The sequence below is a fragment of the Rhinatrema bivittatum genome, chromosome 7 (assembly GCF_901001135.1).
Source record: "Rhinatrema bivittatum chromosome 7, aRhiBiv1.1, whole genome shotgun sequence".
Taxonomy (NCBI): domain Eukaryota; kingdom Metazoa; phylum Chordata; class Amphibia; order Gymnophiona; family Rhinatrematidae; genus Rhinatrema; species Rhinatrema bivittatum.
In genome coordinates this window covers 184,680,250-184,705,068 of record NC_042621.1, presented here as the reverse complement: position 1 = coordinate 184,705,068, position 24,819 = coordinate 184,680,250, and the positions used below count along the sequence as shown (strand labels likewise).

The 24,819-nt window shown below is 44.8% G+C and overlaps 1 protein-coding gene across 1 annotated transcript in view; it reads right to left on the bottom strand.

The window, feature by feature from the left end:
* The window catches only part of ERCC6 (ERCC excision repair 6, chromatin remodeling factor), a 211,735-nt gene that overhangs the window by 147,062 nt on the left and 39,854 nt on the right, over nucleotides 1-24,819 (bottom strand). The window contains exon 6 of the mRNA XM_029609617.1: nucleotides 4,507-4,635. Within this exon, the coding sequence (XP_029465477.1) occupies nucleotides 4,507-4,635 (129 nt within the window). The remainder of the gene's footprint in view (nucleotides 1-4,506; nucleotides 4,636-24,819) is intronic.

Sequence of the window (24,819 nt, the reverse complement as noted above, 5' to 3'; positions counted from 1 at the left end):
CATAGAGGCAAAAACTCACAGTAAAAGCTTTTTAAAATATATCCGAAGCAGAAAGCCTGTGAGGGAGTCAGCTGGACCATTAGATGATCGAGGGGTTAAAGGAGCACTTAGAGAAGATAAAGCCATCGCGGAAAGATTAAATGATTTCTTTGCTTCAGTGTTTACTGAAGAGGATGTTGGGGAGGTATCCATACTGGAGAAGTTTTCATGGGTAATGATTCAGATGGACTGAACCAAATCACGGTGAACCTAGAAGATGTGGTAGGCCTGATTGACAAACTGAAGAGTAGTAAATCACCTGGACCGGATGGTATATACCCCAGGGTTCTGAAGGAACTAAAAAATGAAATTTCAGACCCATTAGAAAAAATGTGTAACCTATCATTAAAACCATCCATTGTACCTGAAGACTTGAGGATAGCTAATGTAACCCTAATATTTAAAAAGGGCTCCAGGGGCAATCCGGGAAATTACAGACCAGTTATAGCCTGACTTCAGTGCCAGGAAAAATAGTGGAAAGTGTTCTAAACATCAAAATCGCAGAACATATAGAAAGACATGGTTTAATGGAACAAATTCAGCATGGCTTTACCCAAGGCAAGTCTTGCCTCACAAATCTGCTTCACTTTTTTGAAGGAGTTAATAAACACGTGGATAATGGTGAACCGGTAGATGTAGTGTACTTGGATTTTCAGAAGGCGTTTGACAAAGTTCCTCATGAGAGGCTCCTAGGAAAAGTAAAAAGTCATGGGATAGGTGGCGATGTCCTTTCGTGGATTACGAACTGGCTAAAAGACAGGAAACAGAGAGTAGGATTAAATGGACAATTTTCTCAGTGGAAAGGATTGGGCAGTGGAGTGCCTCAAGGATCTGTATTGGGACCCTTACTTTTCAATATATTTATAAATGATCTGGAAAGAAATGACGAGTGAGGTAATCAAATTTGCAGATGATACAAAATTGCTCAGAGTAGTTAAATCACAAGCAGATTGTGATAAATTGCAGGAAGACCTTGTGAAAATTGGGCATCGAAATGGCAGCACAGAATGAAGATAAAAATGGGCAGACTAGATAGGTCATTTGGCACCAATCTGTTGACATCTACATTTTCAACAGCAAGCGCTGAACCAGCAAGGTCATAGTAACAACCAAAATCAAACTGTCGTTCAAATCTTGGTTCAAGTTTCTTGCATTATAATGTTAGTCCTGCATTTGAACTAGTACTGATATTACTAAAGTTGATACCATGCATATTTTAATTGATCATGCAACTATTGCATTTTTATGATTTTTAATTCAGAATGGCACCAAAGAGAAGCTTAAGGGTTAGGGCATCTCATATAAGGTAGTAAAATAGATGTGAACTGAAGCTAAAGCAGACCTTTTGAAAATATTGTCATCTTACCCCTGCCTCAAAAGCAAATGGCAGAGAGAGAACACTATAGCAGTAAAAAAATCTATGCAGAAACCTGAGATACCATGTTTAAATCTACTGTGTGTTTAGTTCCAACTTCTAGTATTCTGTCAGAAGAGATAACCAGCAGCGTCCCAAGGCTCAGAACCCTATCAAACAATGAAAGGAGTATCCAAAGAGCCAACAACTATGGAGAGTAAATATTACTACTCTATCATAAGGCTTGGGGGTAACTGCACGGAGCGGCAGATACTACCATAAGAATCTTGCTGGGCAGACTGGATAGGCCATCTGGTTCTTTTTTTGCCATCATTACTATGTTACTATGAGTATGATTGCTTTTAAGGTACTCTTCTTGAGTGCTGCAAGATATCCTCACAGAGAACCCCTAATTGCAGTATCTGGATTCTGTAAAGATTATTTTGCTAGTCTTCATACATGATATAAAACACACTGCTTTTCACCAGTTTTGTACATATGCATCCAATCTACAATAAAAGATGAGAGCAAAGTAGCTCAGGCTTCAGGAAGTCTATATTCAAAAGATATGCCTGGTTTAAATATGGGACTTATCTAGACTAACCTGGGGCCTGGTATTTTAAATATTTACACCCCACACACCCCCATTCCTGGCTGACCAAATAATTTATCCAGCTAAAACTTATCTAGCTAAAATTTACCAGGATAAAAAAAAAAAAAATAGGCGTTGTGAGGGTCAGGGTTTAAACTTAGCCAGGTAGCACAAATATTCAGTTTATCCAGGTAAGTCTGGGATGGTAACTGTCACAGCATTGCTGGATGTGGCTGGAAGTGAAATATGACTCCATTGCCTCCTGGCTTGGCCTTGGGACTTTCTGGGTGGGTTGAGAGGATGAGGTAGGGAATCTGAGTGGGTTGAGGAAACCAGCTTTTTAATTTTAAGAACATAAGAACATGCCATACTGGGTCAGACCAAGGGTCCATCAAGCCCAGTATCCTGTTTCCAACAGTGGCCAAACCAGGCCATAAGAACCTGGCAAGTACCCAAAAACTAAGTCTATTCCATGTTACCGTTGCTAGTAATAGCAGTGGTTATTTTCTAAGTCAACTCAATTAATATCAGGTAATGGACTTCTCCAAGAACTTTTCCAATCCTTTGTTTAAAAACAGCTATACTAACTGCACTAACCACATCCTCCGGCAACAAATTCCAGAGTTTAATTGGGCATGGAGTGCCCCCTAGTCTTTCTATTACCGAAAGAGTAAATAACCGATTCACATTTACCCGTTCTAGACCTCTCATGGGGAATCAGAGGACACAGCTCATGATTTTAAAGACCTCTATCATATCCCCCCTCAGTCGTCTCTTCACCAAGCTGAACAGCCCTAACCTCTTCAGCCTTTCCTCATAGGGGAGCTGTTCCATTCCCCTTATCATTTTGGTTGCTCTTCTCTGTACCTTCTCCATCGCAACTATATCTTTTTCGAGATGTGGCAACCAGAACTGTACACAGTATTCATGGTGCGGTCTCACCATGGAGCGATACAGAGGCATTATGACATTTTAATATCTATGGAGGGAGGGATCCATCAGGCTGCTCTGGATTGTGGGGGAATTGGGCCTGCTTTTTTTTCAGCTGGTTAGGTTTAAAGTTATTCAGTAAATGTACCTGGATAACTTTAACCACACATTTTCAATGGGCGTGTTGTCCCACTGATTGCTCAGCTAAAGTTATCCAATATACTTTACCCGGATAACTATGCAAGTAAAACAGATCACAGAAAGCAATCTCTGTTTACATTTGAAACTTCAGACGCTTCTCTTTCAAGAGTTTTATAAGGATTATACATAAACAAAGGTTTAAACAGAATGTATACTAATTACAAGAAAAAACTCTGGTATAACATACACTCCTCCCTTCCAATTTGACAACATTCAAATTCAACTCAAAGACAACGTTAAAGATCTGGGTTTCTGGCTAGATAATGAGCTAAATCTTAAAAAACACATCGCAACAAAAACAAGAGAAGGCTTCTTCAAAATTCAAATACTCAAACACCTAAAACCGCTGCTTCACCCCTGGGATTTCAGAACCGTTCTTCAAACCCTCATCTTCTCCAGTATAGACTACTGCAACTCCCTTCTAATTGGCCTTCCCAATGCAACCTTAAGACCACTGCAGTTACTCCAAAATGCAGCTGCCAGAGTCCTGACTGGTAAAAGAAAATCCGACCATATATCCCCAGTAGTCCACAACTTACATTGGCTACCTGTTAAAAAAAGAATAGAGTACAAAGTCATCACAATTCTACACAAGTCAATTCACAAAGCAGACTTCACTGCCCTGGACAATATTATACATCTGCATAAATCATCACGTACAACAAGATCTACATATAAAATTCAACTGGATGTCCCTTCATTACCACAAGCTAAACTTTCCTCCACCAGAAATAGAGCCATCTCTATAGTCGGCCCAAAATTATGGAACTCATTACCTCTACACCTCAATTCACAAGAAAATCTTAAATCTTTTAAAAAAGAACTTAAAGAATGGCTACTTTCACAGTCTTACAATGACTGTTCACCCAATGATAACAGAGCATAAATCCTTTTCATATCCACCTCTTGCTCCTTTTTATTCCAGCAATCCTTCTGACACTCGCCCCGACTTGCAGAAACCTTCCTTCTCATTAACGGCTTCAACCGTCAACCTCAAGCGTTGCATTCATTCTTATCTAATGTTCAATGTACTTATTAACTTTTATTAAGTTAATGTTCTGTTTCAATCTCTGTTTTAATGTTATTAATTCAAATGTAACTGGTTCGTTATAATGTAAACCGGAGTGAAGGCATTGTCAGCTGTACCTCGGTATATAAACAAATGCTAAATAAATAAAAATAAATAAATAAACCAGTTGTCGGTGAAAACATTTCCTGTGTGGCAACCTTTTTTTCTAAACGTCCAGCTACTACCATCCTTTATTCCCGACTAGAAATAGTGAAGGTCAGAACCACCTTGGTCTGTACTGCTGCTTGCTAAAGTGAAAACGAGCCAGGGTTAGCAGGTGCCTGTTCAAGATCTGAGACTGTAGAATGAGGAGATACATACTTGAACAATTTTCTCCAGAGGAGGCCCGGCACTTTGAAACCCTCATCAAATTCCACATCGCTTTCCTCAGATTCTTCCCCTGTCATCTGGCGCTCCTCTTCTTCCTTCAGTTGCTTTTTCTTCCACTTCCTTTAGAGAAAAAGAACAGGACTCAGTTATGATGGTTACAACGTACAATATCATACCCAAGGTGTATGAAAACCAGATCTCAGTGCCACACAGAATCTGTCCCAGGGCAGTCGTTATTCCTTTCACAGAGGTGTGCCGCTTAAATCGGGGTGTTGCCCACAAATCAGACACAATGGAGCAGGCTGTGGGGAGGGAAGAACAGCACCAGATGGGAGGAAAATGAGAAGAGAGAGACATGGAGAGGACAAACAGACAAATAGGAAATGAAACATCAAGAGAGAGGGGGAGATGTGAGAGGAAGTTAAGAGATGAACTGGAAAGAAAGCAGAAATCAGAGGAGAAAGTGCTGAAAACAGATTCGCTAAAATGCTGGAAACGCACAAGATAAGCAAAAGGAGGAAGGGGCAAAAGGAAAAAAAGGGGAAAACACAAGAACAAGAAAATAAAGGAGGAAAAAAACTGAGAAATAAAACAGAAAAACTCAGGCCCATCTACTATGCCCAATTTGATTCCTCTTGTAATGGATAGACAGTTAATTATTGGGTTTCCCTTCATGCCTTTGCAACTAGGGATCCTTTGTACTTATCCCATGTTTTCTTGAACTTTTTTAACTGCTTTTACCCACACCACCCCTGCTGGGAGATTGCTCCATACATCCATCACCCTTTCTGTGAAGTAATATTTTCGTACATTACTGCTGAGTCTACCCTTCCCCTACCCTTTGACCTCTTGATCTAGAAATCGTTTTCCACAGAAAAATATTTGCCTCTTATGCATTACATCTGTTCTTAAGAATCTAAATATCTCCATCATAATCCTATATCCCACCCCTTCCCTCTTCTCTACCATACGGTATACATATTTATTAACTTAAATCTCATTTCAGTGGAAAAAGAATAAAATCAGTCAGGCAAGGACGACAAAGCTTAGAAACTTTGAATTCAGAAAGCAAAAAAACTCAAAAAATTCAAAAAGCCAATGCAAAACAAAGCTAACAAATGATGCTGCAGTCAAACATTTTAAATAAAAATTCAAAGTGTACACACATTGCACTGTAGTCAGGATTTCAATCACATGATTGAAAGATGATTTTGTGTGTGTGTGCACATAAAATTAATGCACATGGGGGGGGGGGGGGGGGGGAGGTGTCATTTTGGAGAATTTGGTCATACCATTCAGAAAGAGGGATGCCAGAGAATATTTCAGCTTGCCGCTGTGGTATTTGTCTAGCTGAAAGCCCTAGAAAAAACATATTACATGCACCTTCTGGCCTGGTGCTCTCACAGTCTATTGTATCTTTAGTGGAAGTGGGGAAGTCTGTTTAGACGGTTTCAAACCATCGTGTTCATACATGGGAAAACCTAAGATACATTGATTCCCAATGAATGCAACTTATAAGAAGGGCTTCTATTTTTAGGTTTTTATACATTAAGGGCTTGATATTCAAAGTGTTAAGTTAACCAGGTAAGTCCCTGCGTCGGCTTAGGACCAGAAAGTGTAGAATATCTGGTAGATCGAAAGCGGCGAGCATCCCGAAATCGAGCCCTCGGGGGAAAAAAAAACCTTCTTAGCAGATCGCCTCTCTTCTGGCAATCGATTACCCTTGGATTCCCCCAGAAGCTTCACCAGCTGATCCAGTTCTTCCCCGAAAAGGAGTTTGCCCTTGAAGGGAAGGTTACAAAGCTGAGATTTGGGAGGCAAGTCCGCCGCCCAATTCCGCAACCAGAGGAGCCGACGAGCTGCCACCGCGGACCGAGCCAATGTCTGAATGAGATTGTACGGCGCATCCGCCCCATACACAATGCCTGCTTCCAACCGGGCCAAATGTAGTGACCTATCACCGCCACTGCCTTCGCTCAAGCTCGCCTCTTGAACCCTGCGCACAGGCAAGCCCTCTGCATAAGGCTCGCGCAGACTGCAGCCTGAACCTCAAAGACCCTCTTTAACTGAATCTCCAGTTTACGGTCCTGCATGTCCTTCAACGCAGCAGAGCCCACTACTAGTATCATGGTCTTCTTTGTGACCACCAAGACGGCCGCGTCCACCTTCAGAATTCTTTAGAAGATCCACCACCTCCGATGACAGGGGACAGAGCTTAGCCATTGCCCTACCAACCTTCAAACCCGCAACAGGAGTATCCCACTCCCGGTTCACGAGTTTGCGGACCTTCTTAGGCAGAGGAAACGAAGTTGTTGGTCCCCATATGCCATTGAGGACTGGATTAACCCCTTCACTATCTGATTCCTCCTGGGTAACCTTAAGGCCCAGGATGTCCAAAACCTGGGGAATCAGAGGACGCAGCTCATCACGTTTAAAAAGACGAACCACACTGGGATCATCCCCCTCCGCAGTAGGGAAATTGTCGCCATCCATGTTGTCAAGATCCGGGTCGGGTGTCATCTTTGTCGGAGCCGGTCCTGAAACAAGGTCTGGTTCCTGAGAACCCCTGATGAGGTCATCCCCCTTACGGGGGCGCTCTGTGGGACAAGGCGTAGCGTCTATGGACCTGCCCTGCTTCTGGGGCAGCTCAGCAGAGTCCTCCGCCTGCCTGGTTCTCTTTGGTGCTGCTTGTCTGCTGGCTAAGAAAGCCTGATGTATAATGAGAACAAACTCCGGGGAAAAAACCTCTGGGGTTGCCCCCCCCCCACCTCCGGGGGCCCCATTGGCGCCAGTTCCCCATCCCCCATAACTGGGTCCTCACCCATAGGGCCCAAAACGGGAGGGGAGTCCACGGTGAGATTCATCCCCCCCCCCACAAGGGGGGGAACCGAGTCGGGAGAGCCTGCTAACTCGGAGGAGCAAGTGGAACAAAGGGATGCCGCGTTTAAATCCTGGCTGCGTGCTCCGCACTCGCAGCAGGAAGCCAATTTAGTTCGCAGCGCCATGCCTGCCCGCGCAGCCACGCGGTCCCCAGAAACTGCGAGCGAAGAAGAGGCCTAGCCCGGCGCACCGCGTGCACAGCCAGCAGCACAGGAAACACTAACAAACTGCCGACAAGGCCCCGACGCAGTCAGCACGCTGTTCCACCCGATGGTGCTGAAAAATGCTGTTCGGGCACGGCAGACTTACCCCCTTTCTTACTCAACCTCCGGGAGCCCCGGGAGTGAAAGAATCACAGCTCCAACCCTGGCCAGCTGCCCCCGCCGACTCCTTACCTCAGAGAAAGACGCCTCACAGCAATCACTGATCTCTTTTTTTTTTTTAAACTGAAAACTTTAAGGAGCCAGCTCAAGCAGGGATGGATGGTGCAGCTTCAGGGGTAGAAGTACTAGGAGCCACAAGTCTGTCACCCCCGAGTCGAAGCAGGCGAAACTCAGACAGGGGTTCCCTGTCTGAGTTTCCATCTGCTGGTAGGGATACACAACCCACTTCTCTGGACTGATCCTGGTACGTACAGGGAACTTACATGGTATATTCAACAGCATGGCTATGCTGCTGAATATCCCCGTATTTTCCAGCTAATTATTTATTGGTGATTTTGCTATACCGGGTACCTTTTCTGAATGAATCAAATACATACATTTCCATAACACAAATGCACTGCCATAACAAAACAATACTCACATTCCCCCCAGTAACCAGCATATGCCCCCTGTACTTAGCATTCTCCCTACCAGACTGACCTTAACTTTTTCCCTCAAACTCCCCTAACCTTATTCAGTCTGTCCTCTTATCACTAGCTCCAATACGCTATTGGGAACAGCTGTACGGTAGAGTTGGAGGGAGGAGGAGCAGAATGAAGGTCTATCAGCTCCCAAAAACTTGTACAAGCCAAGGAACTGTCAGCATGGGAAGGTACAAAAACGGTCAAGGCAGGCAAGAGGCGGGCTGAAAACTAGGGAAAGTGGAGTTTTTCTAGTGTTCAACCAATAAATACCTATTTTTACATTGGGGTATTCTATTGGTGTTTATCGGTTAAATTTTGGCAAAGGTCAGAAAACTTTGCAGTGCAGATACATGAATTTGCATAGAATTGTAAAAAGAAAAAAGAAAACAAAATTTACTGAAAATCTATCAAGTTTTAAAAATGTCCATTTAAAATCAAGTTTCTTTTTTTTCAACCTTGTGTGTCTGAATCAATTTTTCTTAAAATTCTCTTCTCTCCTTATCCCAATATCTCACTACAGATGGCTTCTCCCCTCCACAATGTGCCACTTTTCCTCTGAACTGCCTCTGCTCTTCTTCCCAGTCACCTTTTCTCTTTCCACTGCACTTTTTTTGACCACTCACCTCCCATGCTCTTCCCTATACCACCTCACAAGTTTTTCACCCCTTGTGCCTCTCACGTCTATCCCTCTCACCACTTCCCCTCTTCCTCGCTCACCCTTACATTCCACCATTCTCCACTCATACCTCTATTCCTCCCCTCCCTTTCTTCACCCCTCCACCTTTTAATTATAAAAAGCACAAAATATACCGGAACAAACCCTATTTCTCAATTCCGCCAAATGGAAGCCAATAAACAATGCAAATGAATGGACTTTATTTCCCCACTTACGCACATACTGGTTACAGACTAGTGTTCTCATATTTTAGTTGCAGGGAGAAGCCAGCACTCCCCACTTCAGAGTCTCTCTAAGGCCACTTACTGCTCACTGTAATCTTTGATCCAAAGAGCTTTTTCTCGTGCTTCCCATGTTCACGTTTAGAATTCATTTTGGCAAAAAAAGAAAAACAAGCAGGCGCTGCAGGACTCTAGCACATGCGAAAACAAGGGACAGGTAAAGATGGTGCCAAGTGGTAATGTTGTGTATCTGCCTGCACATGTGCTTAGCTCCACTGCTGCCTGGAGAGCATCACAGAAAAGGTGGCTATTAATATTTCATATAATTTTTCATTAAAGCAGGGCCTACATAAATTCCGGCTGCTACACATGCGACTAGTGTTTCCTCATATCCATATTTTATCGCTTAAATCCCATCACAAACCCGTTAAAACTCTCATTTGTCTTTATGAATCATGCATAGAGCACAAGCCCCAGTGCTGCTTAACTGGTCTGTGGACACAAAGCAAACACAGAAATCATATTGCCTCAGTCTGGGATGCAAAGGAGGCAGCAAACGTTTGTTAATACAGCATAATCACAGTAGGGTGGCAGATAAAAACAAAATAGCCATTCTCTTCTCGCAAGTTAAGTGACAGAAAGTAAATACTGCTGCAGGGACTGGAACTGGCATCTGGCTACTAGATTACAGTCATATTTGACATGGTAATTTTGGTCACTTGAAAGTGAAAAGGGCTGGTGCATGGATGCCTTCTCATCAATACATATAGCAATAAAACTTATAATCATTTGTTTAGATATTAAAGGGTGATGGGGGGAAAAAAAAACATCTCATTTATGTGCCGCCCCCCTCTTCCAATAGATGGTAGCAGTCAAATTTATAGGTCTTCGGAGAGGCTTTAATGCTACTCAGAGAGTACAGGCCTGTTTGTGCTAAGGCACTGTAGTAGGGGTGGGCACACTATGGGCCCAAAACTGGCCTGTCAGCACCTTCTTTCTTGGCTGCATACCTTACCCACAAGTTGCATTATCTCCGGTCTGCCAACACCACCTGTATTAGTGTGTAAGGGAGTCTTGCAGAAGGGTTCATTTTGTCCCTTATGAAAGAAAAAAAACTTGTCATATAGTTATGATTTGTTTATAATGAGTTAGTTATTGCATACAGTTTTGTTTTGTATTTACTGAGAAACATACAGTGTTACAGTTCCTGCTTTACAGCACCCCCGCCCAGCCCCTTTTTCTCCCTAGTATGAATTAGTTATACTTTTATTTTGTGAAAGTTATGCCCACTATCCTCTTTGTTCCCATCACTACACAGATTTAGGTCTAACATCTGATCATCTTTCCCAAAAGGCTGGGGATAGAATGTATTAGTGTGAAGTGATAGTAGGCATGAAGATTATCTAGATGTACGGGATAGAAATCAGATAGGCCCATGTATGTGTTAAAGTATGATTAGAGGTTAGCAAAAATATATTCTTAAAATGGTGAATGAGGATGTGAGAAACAGACATTATTGTGTACAAGATAAGCATGTAGCTTGTTGGATGAATATTTTTGCTAGAAAAGATATACAGATGCACACAAGCTTAAAGAAATTACAGGCTTGTGGGATGTTGGGTAGCCTCCCCTGCCCTCCCTTCCCAGTAGCCCACAGCCCATGGCCCCCCTTTCGCAGCTTCCCCCTCCCTTCATAGCCCACAGCCCTCCCTTCCTCTAACTTGAATTCTGCAAGCTTCAAGGTCACAAGCAGATAGACAAAATGGAAACATGACTTAATTAAAAGTATACGAACATCACTAACTTAAAGCCAGCTCCCAGATTAAGAGTTAAAATGATGAAGCTAGAAAAATCTGGCAACTGCCCAGAATTAGTATAGACTTTATAGATACGCTTTTACCTATTGGGGCACACACATTCTTTTGACAATAGTGATATTCTTTTCATAGGAAACCCATTTATCCTATGCTGAATCCCTCAAACATGCTAGGGGTTGGATTAAAGACTGATGTTTTTCACCGGCAATAGGAAAGAAAGCCTGTTATGTACATCTTATTTCTCAATCATCTGATCAAGTGAGACAATGGGTGTGAAATCAGGCCAAAGTGGGGAATGTTCTTTGTTTTATGAATATTTACACACCTACTACAGACTCACCGGTCTTTTTCTAGTCTATCGCTCAACTCACGTCATCAGGAAATACCCCTCTTTTCCTTGGTGACGACTTCAACCAACCCCTAGACTTGACTTTGGATAAACAACCATGCTCTCGCCTGAAACCTTCTAATTCCTTGAAAGCAAGCATGATGTCTTCTGTGGGACTGTCAGACCCATGGAGATTGTGTCATCCTATCACTAAAAATTTTACTTTTTATTCTCCTGTACACAAATCTCATTCTAGAACTGATTATTTTCTGATGTTTAACACTCTTCTTCCCTCTCTTATTACTGCAGATATTGGTAATATTGTGATTTCTGACCATGCAGGTATTTCTTTGTCTTTATCTTTGCAGCAGGATATGCACACTTCCCCATTGTGGAGATTCAATAACTCCTTGTTAACTAATACTCAGGCCAATACAGTAAAGTGCGGCCACAGTTACCCTGCTTCTAACCCGCTTTCTACTCACAATTTGGCCGCGTTAGTCCAACCCGCGATTCACTATCCCCTTTAACCCATCCTTACCACCTCTTTAAATCAACAGGTAACCCCTTCCGCCCGCGGCATGTATATGAGATGTAAACGATCGGATTAGCTATTCCCTCCCATACAGTAACGCCCAATTATCACTTTTTAAACCTGCAGTTTCGCCGCGCGTTTAACCTGCTAATTTACCGCCTACCCCTACCCCTGCGTTAGTGTGGAGCATCAGGCAAGCCGAGATGAAATTTCACGGGCCACAGAGCAGCCCCAGCCAGCCCCGCTTCACTGCCTGACCCCCTAACTCCCCGGGACAAGAACGAGCAAACTTTCCGCCAGCCCCCGCTCACCTGGCCTGGCCGCATCCATCTCCCGCGCTGACAGCTCCGGAGCAGCCCCAGCCAGCCCCGCTTCACTGCCTGACCCCCTAACTCCCCGGGACAAGACCAAGCAAACTTTCCGCCAGCCCCCGCTCACCTGCCCTGGCCGCGTCCATGGATGCCGATCTCCCACGCTGACAGCTCCTGAGCAGCCCCAGAGGCTGACTGACCCCCTGACCCCCTAACTCCTCCCCCTCCAGGACTCCTTCCTCTCAACAGGCCAGGACATCCTCTCCCTGAGCCCCAGCCACCCCCTGACTCCCCCCCTAACTCCCCCCAAACTTTCTGCCAGCTCCCGCTCACCTTCCCTGGCCGCGTCCATCTCCCGCGCTGACAACTCTGGAACAGCCCCAGTCCTCTCTCCCCTCCTCCCGGGGGCAGCCGGCGGCGTGAGCGGCTTCGGCAGCCCGGGGCGGATCGGGCGCTCCCCATGGCTCCCTATTCTCTAAAAGGTAATGCGTGCACGCCGTGACCTCGGACGTCCAGCTGGGCGCTCAGGTCACGGCGTGCGACGTCTGAGGTCACGGCGTGCACGCATTACCTTTTAGAGAATAGGGAGCCATGGGGAGCGCCCGATCTGCCCCGGGCTGCCGAAGCCGCTCTCGCCGCCGCCACTGGCTGCCCCCGAGAGGAGGGGAGAGATGAGTGGGGCTGCTCCGGAGCCGTCAGCGCGTGAGATGGACGCGGCTAGGGCAGGTGAGCGGGGGCTGGCAGAAAGTTTGGGGGGGAAGTCAGGGGGTGGCTGGGGCTCAGGGGGAGGATGGCCTGGCCTGTTGAGAGGAAGGAGTCCTGGAGGGGGAGGAGTTAGGGGGTCAGTCAGCCCTTCTCCTGTATCCACTTCCTGGTACCTGTCATTTCAAATGACATTTGTACATTTGTACCAGCACACCCAGGATACTGTATAGGCGCTGTATAAGCGCCTATACAGTAAAATGGATTGCGATTCATGGACGCGGCTAGTATTTGCATGCAATTTTAATACAGTATCGAGCGGTAGGTGATCCGGACTGTGCGTGCGGCAAACGCGGGTGCGCCCAGCACTAACGCACCTCCTCCTACCGCTCCTTACTGTATCGGCCTGACTGACTTTAAGGATACTATTAGAAATGCTATGTCAGAAAACTTTCAGTTTAATGATCCTTGTAACCTTTCCCTTTGTAGGAAATGGGTTGCATTTAAAGCTACCCTTTGCGGTGTAATCATTGGTTACACTGCAAAGCAATCTAAAAAGCAAAAAGTGGAATTGTATATTCCAGAGACCAATATTGCTTTTCTAGAAAATCACTATAAATGTAGAGGAGGATCCTGCCACCTAGCTGGAATTACAAATTAAAATATCAATGACATCATCGCATAGGTAGAGAGTGCATCAAGCTAGGTAGAGAGCACATTGTACAAATCAACTCCTCTTTTACCTTTCTTCTCTCCAAATGACAGAAAACCTTCACTAATGTCAACTTTGCTGTTCATATCTTTGTGTATGTAAAATTGCCCCCCCCCCTCACTGATTTAAAAATGCCCCATCTTACAGTGGTATAAATAGCAAAGTTACAAATTGGTCTCGGCAGAGGTACTCTGCTATTCACATCTACTGCTATTCTTCAGCAATTTCAGGAATATTCTTATCCTCTATATTCCACTGAGGTTCATAATTCTGTACCTGCTTGCTCTGAATTTTTATCCTCACTGTCTAGTCCCATGATTTCTTCTCTTAACAGGGAAAGGTTGTAGGCTCCCTTTCTTGAAAAGGAAATTATGTCAGCCATTCAATCTTTACAATCAGGCAAAACACCAGGTGGGGATGGATTCACTGTTGAATATTTCAAGATATTTAAATCTGATCTCACCCCAAAATTGGTGCTTCTGTATCGTGAATTTCTTGAATCTGGTGAGATATCTAGGACATAGTAACATAGCAATGATGGCTGAAAAGGACCAGATGGCCCATCCAGTCTGCCCAGCAAAATGCTTATGGTAGTATCTGCTGCTCCTTGCAAGATACCCCCATGTATTTCTCAAGGGTAGAATTGTCACTCCGTGCATTTATCTCCCAAGCCTTATGATAAGGGTAGTAATATTTTTAATCAGTCAAAACCAAGCAACTGCCAAACCCATAAATGAGAAATTACTACTTACCTGATAATTTACTTTTCTTTAGTATAGACAGGTGGATACACAACCAGTGGGTTATGCACCTCTACCAGCAGATAGAGACACAGCAAAGCTGACATCACATTATATATACTCCTGCAGTGACATCAGCCCACCAGTATTCTCTGCAAAAGCCAACTGTGGACAGACTAACAAAACTCAACTAATAGATAACCAGTCCAGCATTCAGACAACAGGAAACACTGAGCTCAGGTAAAGAATGTATTAAAAATAGTCTAGGGACTGGATTAACACTTACCAGTAACCCCTGGAAAAATGCAGCCAAGCAGGAGGACAATAGCACAACTTGCCAGCAGCCAAGGGCAGGAAGGTGGATCCACCTGTCTATACTAAAAAAAAGTTAATTATCAGGTAAGCAGTAATTTCTCATTTCTTAGCGTTTAGACAGGTGGCTGCAGAACAAGTGGGATGTACCAAAGCTACTCCCGAACAGGGTGGGAGGCTGCCCACAGTCCAGTCACAACCACATGTGCAAAGGCTGCATCTTCCCGGGCCTGCACATCCAGACAATAATACCTGGAAATGGTGTGTAAGGAGGACCACATCACAGCTCAGCAAATGTCAACAGGAGACAACTACCTAACTTCCACCCATGACACTGCCTGAGCCCTTATGAATCAGCCCTAACCTGTCTAGGCAACGGCTGCTCAGCATCCATATAAGCAGCCACAACTACCTCCTTAATCCAGCGAGCTATTGTAGCTTGTGAAGCCAGTTCATCCTGTTTACTTCCACAGTGGAGGATAAATCGGCAATCCAACCTCTGGAAAGGTTTAGAAACCTCCAGATACCTCTTGACATCCAAGGGTCGCAAATAGGCAATATTCCTCCGCATCTCTCTCCCTATCCAGAGACGGCACGGAAATGGAGTAATTCAAGTGAAAACCTGAGACCACTTTTGGAAAAAAAAGAAGGAACAGTATGCAGCTGTATCATCCCTGGAGTCACTAGAAGGAAAGGCTCCCGGCAAGATAAGGCCTGCAGCTCGGATGCTCTTCGCCCAGAATAAATTGCCACAAGAAACAAAGTTTTCAAGATCAATAACCGCAAGGAAAGGTCACGCCTCAGTTGTAAGGTAGGGCCCACTAAGAAATCCAAAACCAGATTAAGACTCCACAAGGGCACCGGTAACTGCAAGGGAGGAGGAAGATGTTTTACATCTTTCAAGAAATAAGCCACATCTGGATGAGCCGACAAGGGTTCACCATTCATCGGACCCCTGAAACAGGCAAGAGCCACTACCTGTACCTTCAAGGAATTATGGGCCAACCCTTTATTCAATCCATTCTGCAAAAATTCCAAAATGAGTGTGATTTTAATTGAATGAAGAAGAACCCTTTGATCTTCACACCAAGCCTCAAACAATTGCCAAACCCGCACATAGGCTAAGTAAGTGGAGAACTTTCTCGCTCATAGCAAGATAGCAATCACTGCAGAAGAATATCCAAGTTTCAGCAAGCGAGCCTCTCAAGGGCCATAACATAAGACAAAATCAAGTCAGATCTTCGTGAAGAGCAGGCCCCTGCCACAGCAGATCCCTGTGTGCTGCAAGTCGGAGGGAGGAGTTATCAGGAGCCTTCGCAGATCTGCACATCATGATCTCCTGGGCCAAACTAGTGCCACCAGAAGCACCATCCCCTGTGTACCTAGATCTTCCAGATTACTCTGCCCAACATGGGTCACGGGGGGTGGGGGGGGGGGGGAGGCATATAGGAGCTCACCCTCTGGCCATTTCTGCACGAGGGCATCAATTTCAAAGGCCTTGGAATCTCTCCTGCAACTGAAGAAACGAGGATCCTTCGCAGTGTGAGAAGTCACTAGTAGGTCCAGAAATGGAAGGCCCAAGTGATTCACTATCAACTGAAACGCCTCATTAGACAATTTCCATTTTCCTGGATTCAAACTGTCTGCTGAGAATGTCTGCTCTTACATTGTCTTTTCCTGCAACGTGCAAAGCTGAGATCTCCTAAAGATGCACATCCGCCCATTCCATAAGCTGGGCTATTTCCTGCGATACTTGCTGGCTCTTGGTTCCTCACTGTCGATTGATGTAAGCCACTGTTGTTGCATTGTCAAACAGCATTTGAACCACTCAACCCTGCAATCGGTCGCCAGACTGCACGGGCTTCCAGCCGATTGAGACTCCAGAGAGACTCTTCTGCACTCCAGCACACTTGCGTTATCAGCTCCTGAGAGTGAGCCCCCACCCCCCAACCCTGGAGGCTCACATCTGTCGTGAGTACCAGCCAGTCCGGTGAGCTTAGGGAAACCCATTTTCTCAGATGATCTGCCTGTAACCACCACTGAAATTGAGTGCAGACCTCCATCGGCAGGGGAAGCCGAATCTAATAGTCCTGAAACTGTGGCCTCCAACGAGCAGCAGGAAGAGCTCAAGAGGTTGCATATGCGCCCTCTCCTATGGCACCATTTCCAGGTTCGCCACCATCAATCTGAGTACCTGTAGATAGGACCACACTGTCAGGTGTATTGTGTTCAGACACAACTATGCCATAAATTTCTGAATATGACCCTCTGGCAAGAAAACCATGCCTGTTTCATGTCGAGCCAAACACCAAGATACTCCAGTGACTGAGATGGCTGAAGACTGCTCTTGACCAGGTTCACCATACAACAGAGCTCCTGAAACAAGGAAATCACCTTGCGCGACACCCGGAGGCTCTCTTCCATTCTTGGCCTGAACCAGCCAGTCATCCAAGTACTGGTGTACTAGAATTCCATCCTCTCAACTCTGCTGCCACCACCACCATCACAACCTTGGAAAAAGTTCTTAGCACGGTGGCTGTACAAAAAGGTAGTGCTCAAAATTGATAATGACACCCCAAAATGGCGAATCGCAGAAAATGTTTGTGCTCTAGCCAGATGGGAATATGCAAGTACGCCTCGGACAGATCCACGGACTTCAGAAATTCCCTCGACTGCACGGCCATTATCACTGAGCATAAGGTTTCCATGCGAAAATGAGTTACCCGCAAATGACAGTTGACCTCTTTGATATCCAGGATGGGATGAAAGAGACCTTCTTGGGCACAACTAAATAAATGGCATATCGGCCTGTATTTTCTTGAGACGTAGGCACTGGAACCACAGCCCTCACACTGAGAAATCTTGACAATATACACTCTACAGCCTGCTTCTTCTGCAGGGAGTAGAAAGGAGACAACATGAACACGTCCCCAGGAACACTGTGGAACTCCAGCACATATCCATCTTGTATCATCCCCAGGACCCATCTCTAATAAAAGACAGAGAGGATACCCCCTATCTCCTGTTCCTGTGGACCAAATCACAGCCTGTATCTGCCAAAAAAGGTGGCTACTGGCTCCATCACTGCCCTGGAATTCACACCAGATTCAATCGACCACCTGAAAGAGAAGTAAACAGGAGTGAGCCACCAAGGAACAACAAGAAGCTTGCTTAAGGATGGCCTCCATCCTCCTTTCGTGAGCATCATTCGAGGGCCCTCCTTCCTCCACGGGGATAGTTGTCCACTTGGTGACAGCACATACAAGTGCTGCTCTCTCGCTGCTGGATCCAGGGGGTACAGTCTTTCCAAGACTCGTCTCCCTTTGATGGTAGCTTCCAGGACACCCCATTCGAGATCAATCAATTCTTGAATGGCCTTCATAATAGGAAAAACAAGCAAGATGCTTTATGCAAAGACATCAAAATGGGATCTTTTGTTTGGCTCAGAGATGGATTCAGCCCCAGGGGCCCCCAGCATCTTCAATGTCTGGGAAATCAGAGCCAGTAACTCATCTCTATGAAAGAACCACAACTTAGTCCTATATGGTTCCAATACCAGAAGAATTTCCCCATCCTCCAGAGAATAAGGATCGGATTCATCATCCATGCCATCTGGGTCCTTATCGTGAAGACCAGCTGCCTATCTAGGTGTACTTTGACACTTAACCACAGCATCAGGCATGCGGGAGGTCACCACCTGCACCTCTGACCTGGCAAGATTGGTTGAGACTGAGGTATGAGCCTGAAGAAAGGACTGCAATTCTTGAAAAAATTCCACCCAAGAAAAGGCAGAAGGATCCATGCTAAAACCAGGATGTACCTGTTCTGTGCTCACTGGACTACCTTCCCCCGCTGACGAACCAGTTAAGGTAGTTTCAAAATCAGGTGCCCCTTCTAACACATCTTCACTTAGGCCCAGATCAGACTGGGAAGAACCAGGCTTAGTAAAGTCAGACGAAGGCAACTCTCCCTGAGCCTCCAAGCAGCGCTGGCACAAATTAGAGGGAAAGCCAGGCTAAGATGGCCAAATATGACAGGCAGCACAGAGAGTAAAGCGCTTAGGTTTCTTAGCTATAGGTGGTATCAGTCTGTCAGTACGCTTAACAGGCATGTGCGTCCAGGTGTACTCGTGCTGCAAAAAATAGATGTCCAAAATTTTAATGAGCACCTAAAATCTGAGCACCCTCAATGCCGCTCAGATTGTATGTGTAGATAAGCGTGCGCCTCAATTAGATGCCGCTACCAATTGGACGCCAAAGCAGACGTCCAACTAAGTGTCCAAAAACTGGGTGCACAACTGGACATACAGCCATACGAATCAACTATCCTGAAGAGGACAGCCTAATGCGCATGAAAAACCAGCGAAAATGCGGCCTACCACGCACCACACAGTGATAAGCATAAGAGTGGTGCCAAAAAGGCTGTTCAACCCGCCAGGCTGCCCACGTCCTCTAAACTCCCTCAGAGGTGGGAACAAACGTCAGATTGGCATGCCAATCACGTAGACCAGAGGAAGGAGGAATCCCTACAAACAACCCTCCTTTTTTTTCTTGCTTGATCTGAGCTCAGCCCAGTCTGGCTCCGGCTGTGGGGGGAGAAGGCATATACAGTCACTACCGCACTCGGCTTCCTGCACCCACTTGCTTTTCAGCAATGCCGGAGGATGTGCTGAAAGCTATTACTGTAGCTGGATTTAAAAAAATTTAGACAAAAGGTCATAAACCATACTTGTTGGACTTGTGGAAATCCACTGCTTATCCTTGGGATAAGCAGCATGGAATCTATCAACCTTTTGGGATCCTGCCAGGCTCTTATGAACTGGACTGGACACTGTTGGAAACAGGATATTGGACTTGATGGGCCTTTGGTCTGACCCAGTGTAGCAAATCTTATGTTCTTAAGAAAGAGACCATGGCAGCACAGCTGGAAACATGATGGAACAGCAGGTGTTGGAGTGATGGAAGAGACTTAGTATTGTCAATGTTCAAGCTCAAGCAAGAGAGGAGGGAACATCTGATGGGGAAGAGGGGAAAGGCAGTTGTACTGTAAAAGGGGAGAAGGAGACTCTCCTCAACCCCCTCCTCAAGGATCTCCAAGGACCCCTTGCCATCTGCACAAAAAACAACAACAAAAAACAAGAGGCCTGTTTAAAAAAGTTTGCTCACCCCTGCACAAGATTAGTGCTAGCATACCTTATTGTGACTATGAATAATAAAATAGCTGGTAAGAAGGAGGAGACCAGGAAATAGAAAGAAATGAAGCAGTGCATTAGGCAGGGAGAAAGAAGAAACCCGGGGTTTGAAGTAGGGGAAAAATTGTGTATGCGTTTTGTTTTTTTTTTTGGGGGGGGAGGGACAAGGGAGTCCTCTAATTTCTCCCATCACCCTCACCTCCCACAATGACACTTCTTCCATCATCACTCATGTTTGCAGTTTTTACTTTTTCCCCATGTCTCTTGTATACCACTCTGTCTTCCAACATTTGTTCAATTCTTTCCTTCTGCATTTTCTCCCATGTTCCTCCTCCCCATCCAACCACTATTTTTCTCCCATCTCAGTCAAGCCACATAGTGTGGGCACATGACAAGAAAGCATGCTTTACAATCCTTGTGGCTGCTCCTCCTCTTCCCCCTGAAGCTTTGTTTTAGAAAGGAACGTTATCCGAAGCAAGTTGTGGAGGCTAAAACAGTAAAACGACTTTATGAAGGCACGGGAAAAGCATACAAAACCCTTAGCTGCCAAAAAAAGAGTGAAGTGATAATAGAAGTATGACTCAGCAACTTCCACAGGCCATGGGAGTAACAGGTTGCTACCACTATGTTCAAACTCAAGTTAGAATGAAAAGAAATAGAGTTGGTCTATCAGGCTAGAAATTAAAATAGGCTACGCCCCCAGCCTCAGGACTGTTGCTGCAATGACCAGACTAAGAACAGTAGCAGATCTCATAGTTGGTGTAAATGAAGGCTCATGGCCCCAAAATCCCAGCATAGGCTCCAACTAAGTTGAAAGAGAAAGGAAGAACTACTAAAATAAAAGTGATATGACATATGATGACAAATATATCTCAACACTGTTAAATTATGTAAATAAAGCTACAACTCCCTAGTGTGGCAAGCAGATGGTGGTGGGATACTGTCTCGAAATTTCAGGGAGACTAGGCGGTTAGATGTTCAGGCAACAGCCACACTAGTATTAATAGCTATTTAGATTATTACAAAGCTTTGTGGACATCACTGCTGTAGGATATTCTTTCCTGCACAAACTAACCCTTTCAAGGGCCAATTCATCAGATAAAACAGAGCTAGATCTTCCATCAACACCAGTCTCTGACACAAGAGACTCTGCCTGGAAGGAAACTGGAGAGAGGCATTGAAGGTCATTCTCATTAAATCCACATAATAAGGTCTTCTTGGCCAGTCTGGTGCCACCAGAATAACCAACATCCGATGGTCCTCTATTCTTCTTAATTCTTGCCTATTGGAGACCAAGGCAAAAAAGCATAAAGAAGCTTGTCCCTTGGCCATAGCTGAATCAAAGTGTCTATCCTACTGTAACGCCACTCTTTCCTATGTCTGAAGAACTTGTTGGCGTTGGTGTTCTTGCAAGATGCCCTTATAAGTCCATGTGAAGACCTCCCCACTGCCAACTGAAAGGCTTCCTGACTGAACTTCCAATTTTCTGGATCCAACATATTCTACTCCTGCAGTATGAGTTGCTGACAGATGAAGAAAATTATGTTCTGCCCAAACAGAAGACTTTATTCCTAAGCCAACACTACATTCCGAGTGCCTCCTCTGTTGACAATGGGTGCTCCTGGACAATATCACAGTGGTAGCCTAACATCTGCTTCCTTCATTAAGAGCAGGAACTGCTCCAGAGCTAACTTGATGGCCCTGATTTACAATCTCTTTATGGATCACAAGGCTTCCTCTTTAGACCACAGTCCCTGACCACAACAATGAGAACACCTGCCTATCAGACTTTTGTCCATCACGACTAGAATTCAACTGGGAGGCTCCAGATCCTTTCTATTCAATAGATTTATGCGATTAGCCCATAGTATCAGGCTCTACTTCATGGACAGGGGAAGCAACAGACATCTCGTAATTCCGCAATTGTGAGGACCACCGCTTTAACAGGAATGACTGGAAGAGATGAATGTGAGCCCTGGCCCACAGAATTAAACTCAGAAATTGAAGCTATTCCCACCCTCTGGGGGTTCTATGAGAAAAGGCCTTCAACTAGGACAATAAGTTGCCTATCTTCTCCTTAAAACACCTTGGTATCAAAGCAAGCTCTTAAGTACTCTACAGACTGGGAAGTGCAAAGCTTGCTCTTTGAATAATTCATAGCCCAGTCCAAGCCCTTTAAGGCCCAAACTACTCTGGCTGAAGCCAATTGGCTCATCAGGAGAGTCAATTATCCAGATATGGATGAACCAAGATACCCATCTTGCACAAGAAGGCCACCAAGACCACGTTCACCTTTGAGAAATGTCCTTGGGGACGTGATGAGACTAAATGGTAAGGCTATGAACTGAAAATTTTCACCCAGAATACAAAGATGGAACTCTCTGATGGGAATGTAGAAGTATATCTCCAAGAGATCTAGGGATGAAAATTATTTCTCCTGTCTGACCGCCAAGATGAGAGTGAAGAGTCTCCATTTGGAAACATGGAACCCGATGACACTTACTGACTCCCTTGAGATATGGAATCAGTTAAAAGGACCCATCCTTCTTTGGAACCACAGAGTAAATGGAGTACTTCCCTTGACCTCAGGTTGCACCAAGCAACAACTTCTTAAAAACACTGGAGTCTTTCCAGGGTAGACCTTACCACTACCCCTTCAATTCTGAGCCTCAGGAAGATACTATGAAGGTGTCAGAGAGGGGAAATAATTTTAGACAGTTATCTATCTGAATAATATTGAGAATCCAATGGTCTGAAGTGAAGTACATCCATTTCCTGCAAAACTGCAGAAGGCGACCACTCATTGGGATCACCTCTGAGAGGGCCCTTCTGACTCTCACGGAGCCACCCAGGGAGTGGCAAGTGCCCCAGAACTTCCAGATCTAAGTCTCCTTGAACCCCCTCCCCCCCCCCCCACCCCCAAAAGGGCTCATTCTTCCCCCAAAATCTATTAGACTGAACCACAGACTGTCTCCTTGACAGTATCTGCTAGCTTTTCTCTCAATCTGGGAATTTGTATGAGACCTGTCCTCCAGAAGCCTTGGGGCTTTTGATTCTTCCAAATCCTTCACTAATTTTTCCAAGTCTTCTCAGAACAATAACTCTCCCTTAAAGGGTAGCTTACTAAGCTGGGCCTTGTAACAGTATCTGCCACCCAGTTTTTCAACCACAATGATCTCAAAGCCACAACCACAGAAGCTGCTGACTGGAAAGCAATCCTTACAAGATCATACAGGTACTTTGCTACAAAGGCAGCTCCATAGTCCAACTGGGTTACTGCCAAGATGTCCAAAAACTGCTATAACTAAGGTACAAAGGCATAAGCCATGTAACCCGTGCAGATGGAAGACTAGATCACCAAGACCATAGAGGTGAAAGCCTATTTAAGAAGGGTTTCAATCTTTCTATCCTGAGTATCTTTCAAGGCTGTTTCACCCTCCACAGGAACAGTTTGTCTTGCGATTCACCACTGATACCAAGGCATCACCCATTCAACCTTAGTATCTATCAATCCACATTTCCTTTTCTCACACAAACAGTGGATAAAGTTTGCTCATAGTCTTGTTTCCCCTTCAGGCAATTCTCAGCCCTCTAACACCATGACCTGAAGTGCTTGTGAAGAGGAAAGGCCTTAAATGGTCTTCTAGCCCCCATGAGGATAGGATCCCTCATCAGGAACCTCCTTGACTTGAAATCTGCTATATGATAGGAGGAAACCAACTGAGCAAATAAAGATGCAAACTCCTCTTTCCTAAATAACCTAATCACAGAGTCCTCTCCTTCAGACAATAATTCCCCCTTGATGTTTATTTTCAAGATGAAACTAATTCACCTAGAAGGAAAACCAGAGTTTGCATACAGGAGAGAGAAGGGGGAGGGGAGGGGGGAAGGAGGAATGGGGGAAGAGAGGTGAACCAAAAATAAAACAAGGAGGGAGGATTTAATTGGAGGCACTCTCCTGTCCCCCTTATTACCTCAGGGCTCTACCAGGGCCCAAATGTACCAGGGAACCCTCCTAGAAATCACTCAGCCAGGGAGCACAACATATGGCCTGCTCCAAGAGATGAAAGCAGGAAGAAAACTTGCCACTCTAGGAACCCAGGACCTTGCTACCACCAAGGAATTTAGCTTGGAAACTGATGCCCTGGGAGTGGCACTATGTCCTTTTCAACCAAGGATAAACAAAGGCCCAAATCCCAGAGGTCAAAAATCCTGCTGCATTAGTCCAGCATCTATTCTACCATCTGCTTGAGACAGAGAATACAGGCTAGTGTCTGTGCTGTACCACTGCTAATAACAGTGATGAAGTCACTGGAAAAGTTGTTTTCTCTGTCTCCATCTTCTGGCAGGGTGGTATAAACCAATGCATCTTGACTGGTCTAGCAGGATGATAATGAAAACAAAGGTTGTAAGAAAATCTGCACTACTACTGAATCTATGCTACCAGTTTTGTGGAAAAAAGACAGACTTCAACACAAAATACTAACAGTGTGACTCCTTTCCCAAGCACTAAAAAAACAGATATAGTAAATGGTTTCCTTTTTAGCAATTATGCCCAAAAAAAGAGTCAGCCTTTCTCAAACACTCAATCCCCTAAGAACAAAAAAATCATCTCAGAAAATGGCCTTGGAAATCCCACAGACTGAAAAAGTCTAGGGTTTGAGGAAAAGCAATTATTAAACATATGTCCATGTCAAAGCAAAAGACCCAGATATTTTATACAGAGTTTCTATATGACTAATGTTGGCATAACACTGAACTGGTTTTATTCTTGATTCTTCTTTCTTCATTGTCTAATACTACCTTATAATTTCAGTTAGCAATGCCCTTTGGAATTTGGTGTATGCATTCTGAAGCAGCAAGCAATTCAGAGCCAATCCCAATTTCAATGAATTCCACTAAATGTTATTTTTTTGCTCCAACAGGATCACACACTTTCCTAGTTGATCATACCAGAAACAGCAGATTCAGTTGGTGGTGTTCGTAGTAAGGGAACAAGAAGGCAACAAAAATCAAGAACAAAATTACACCA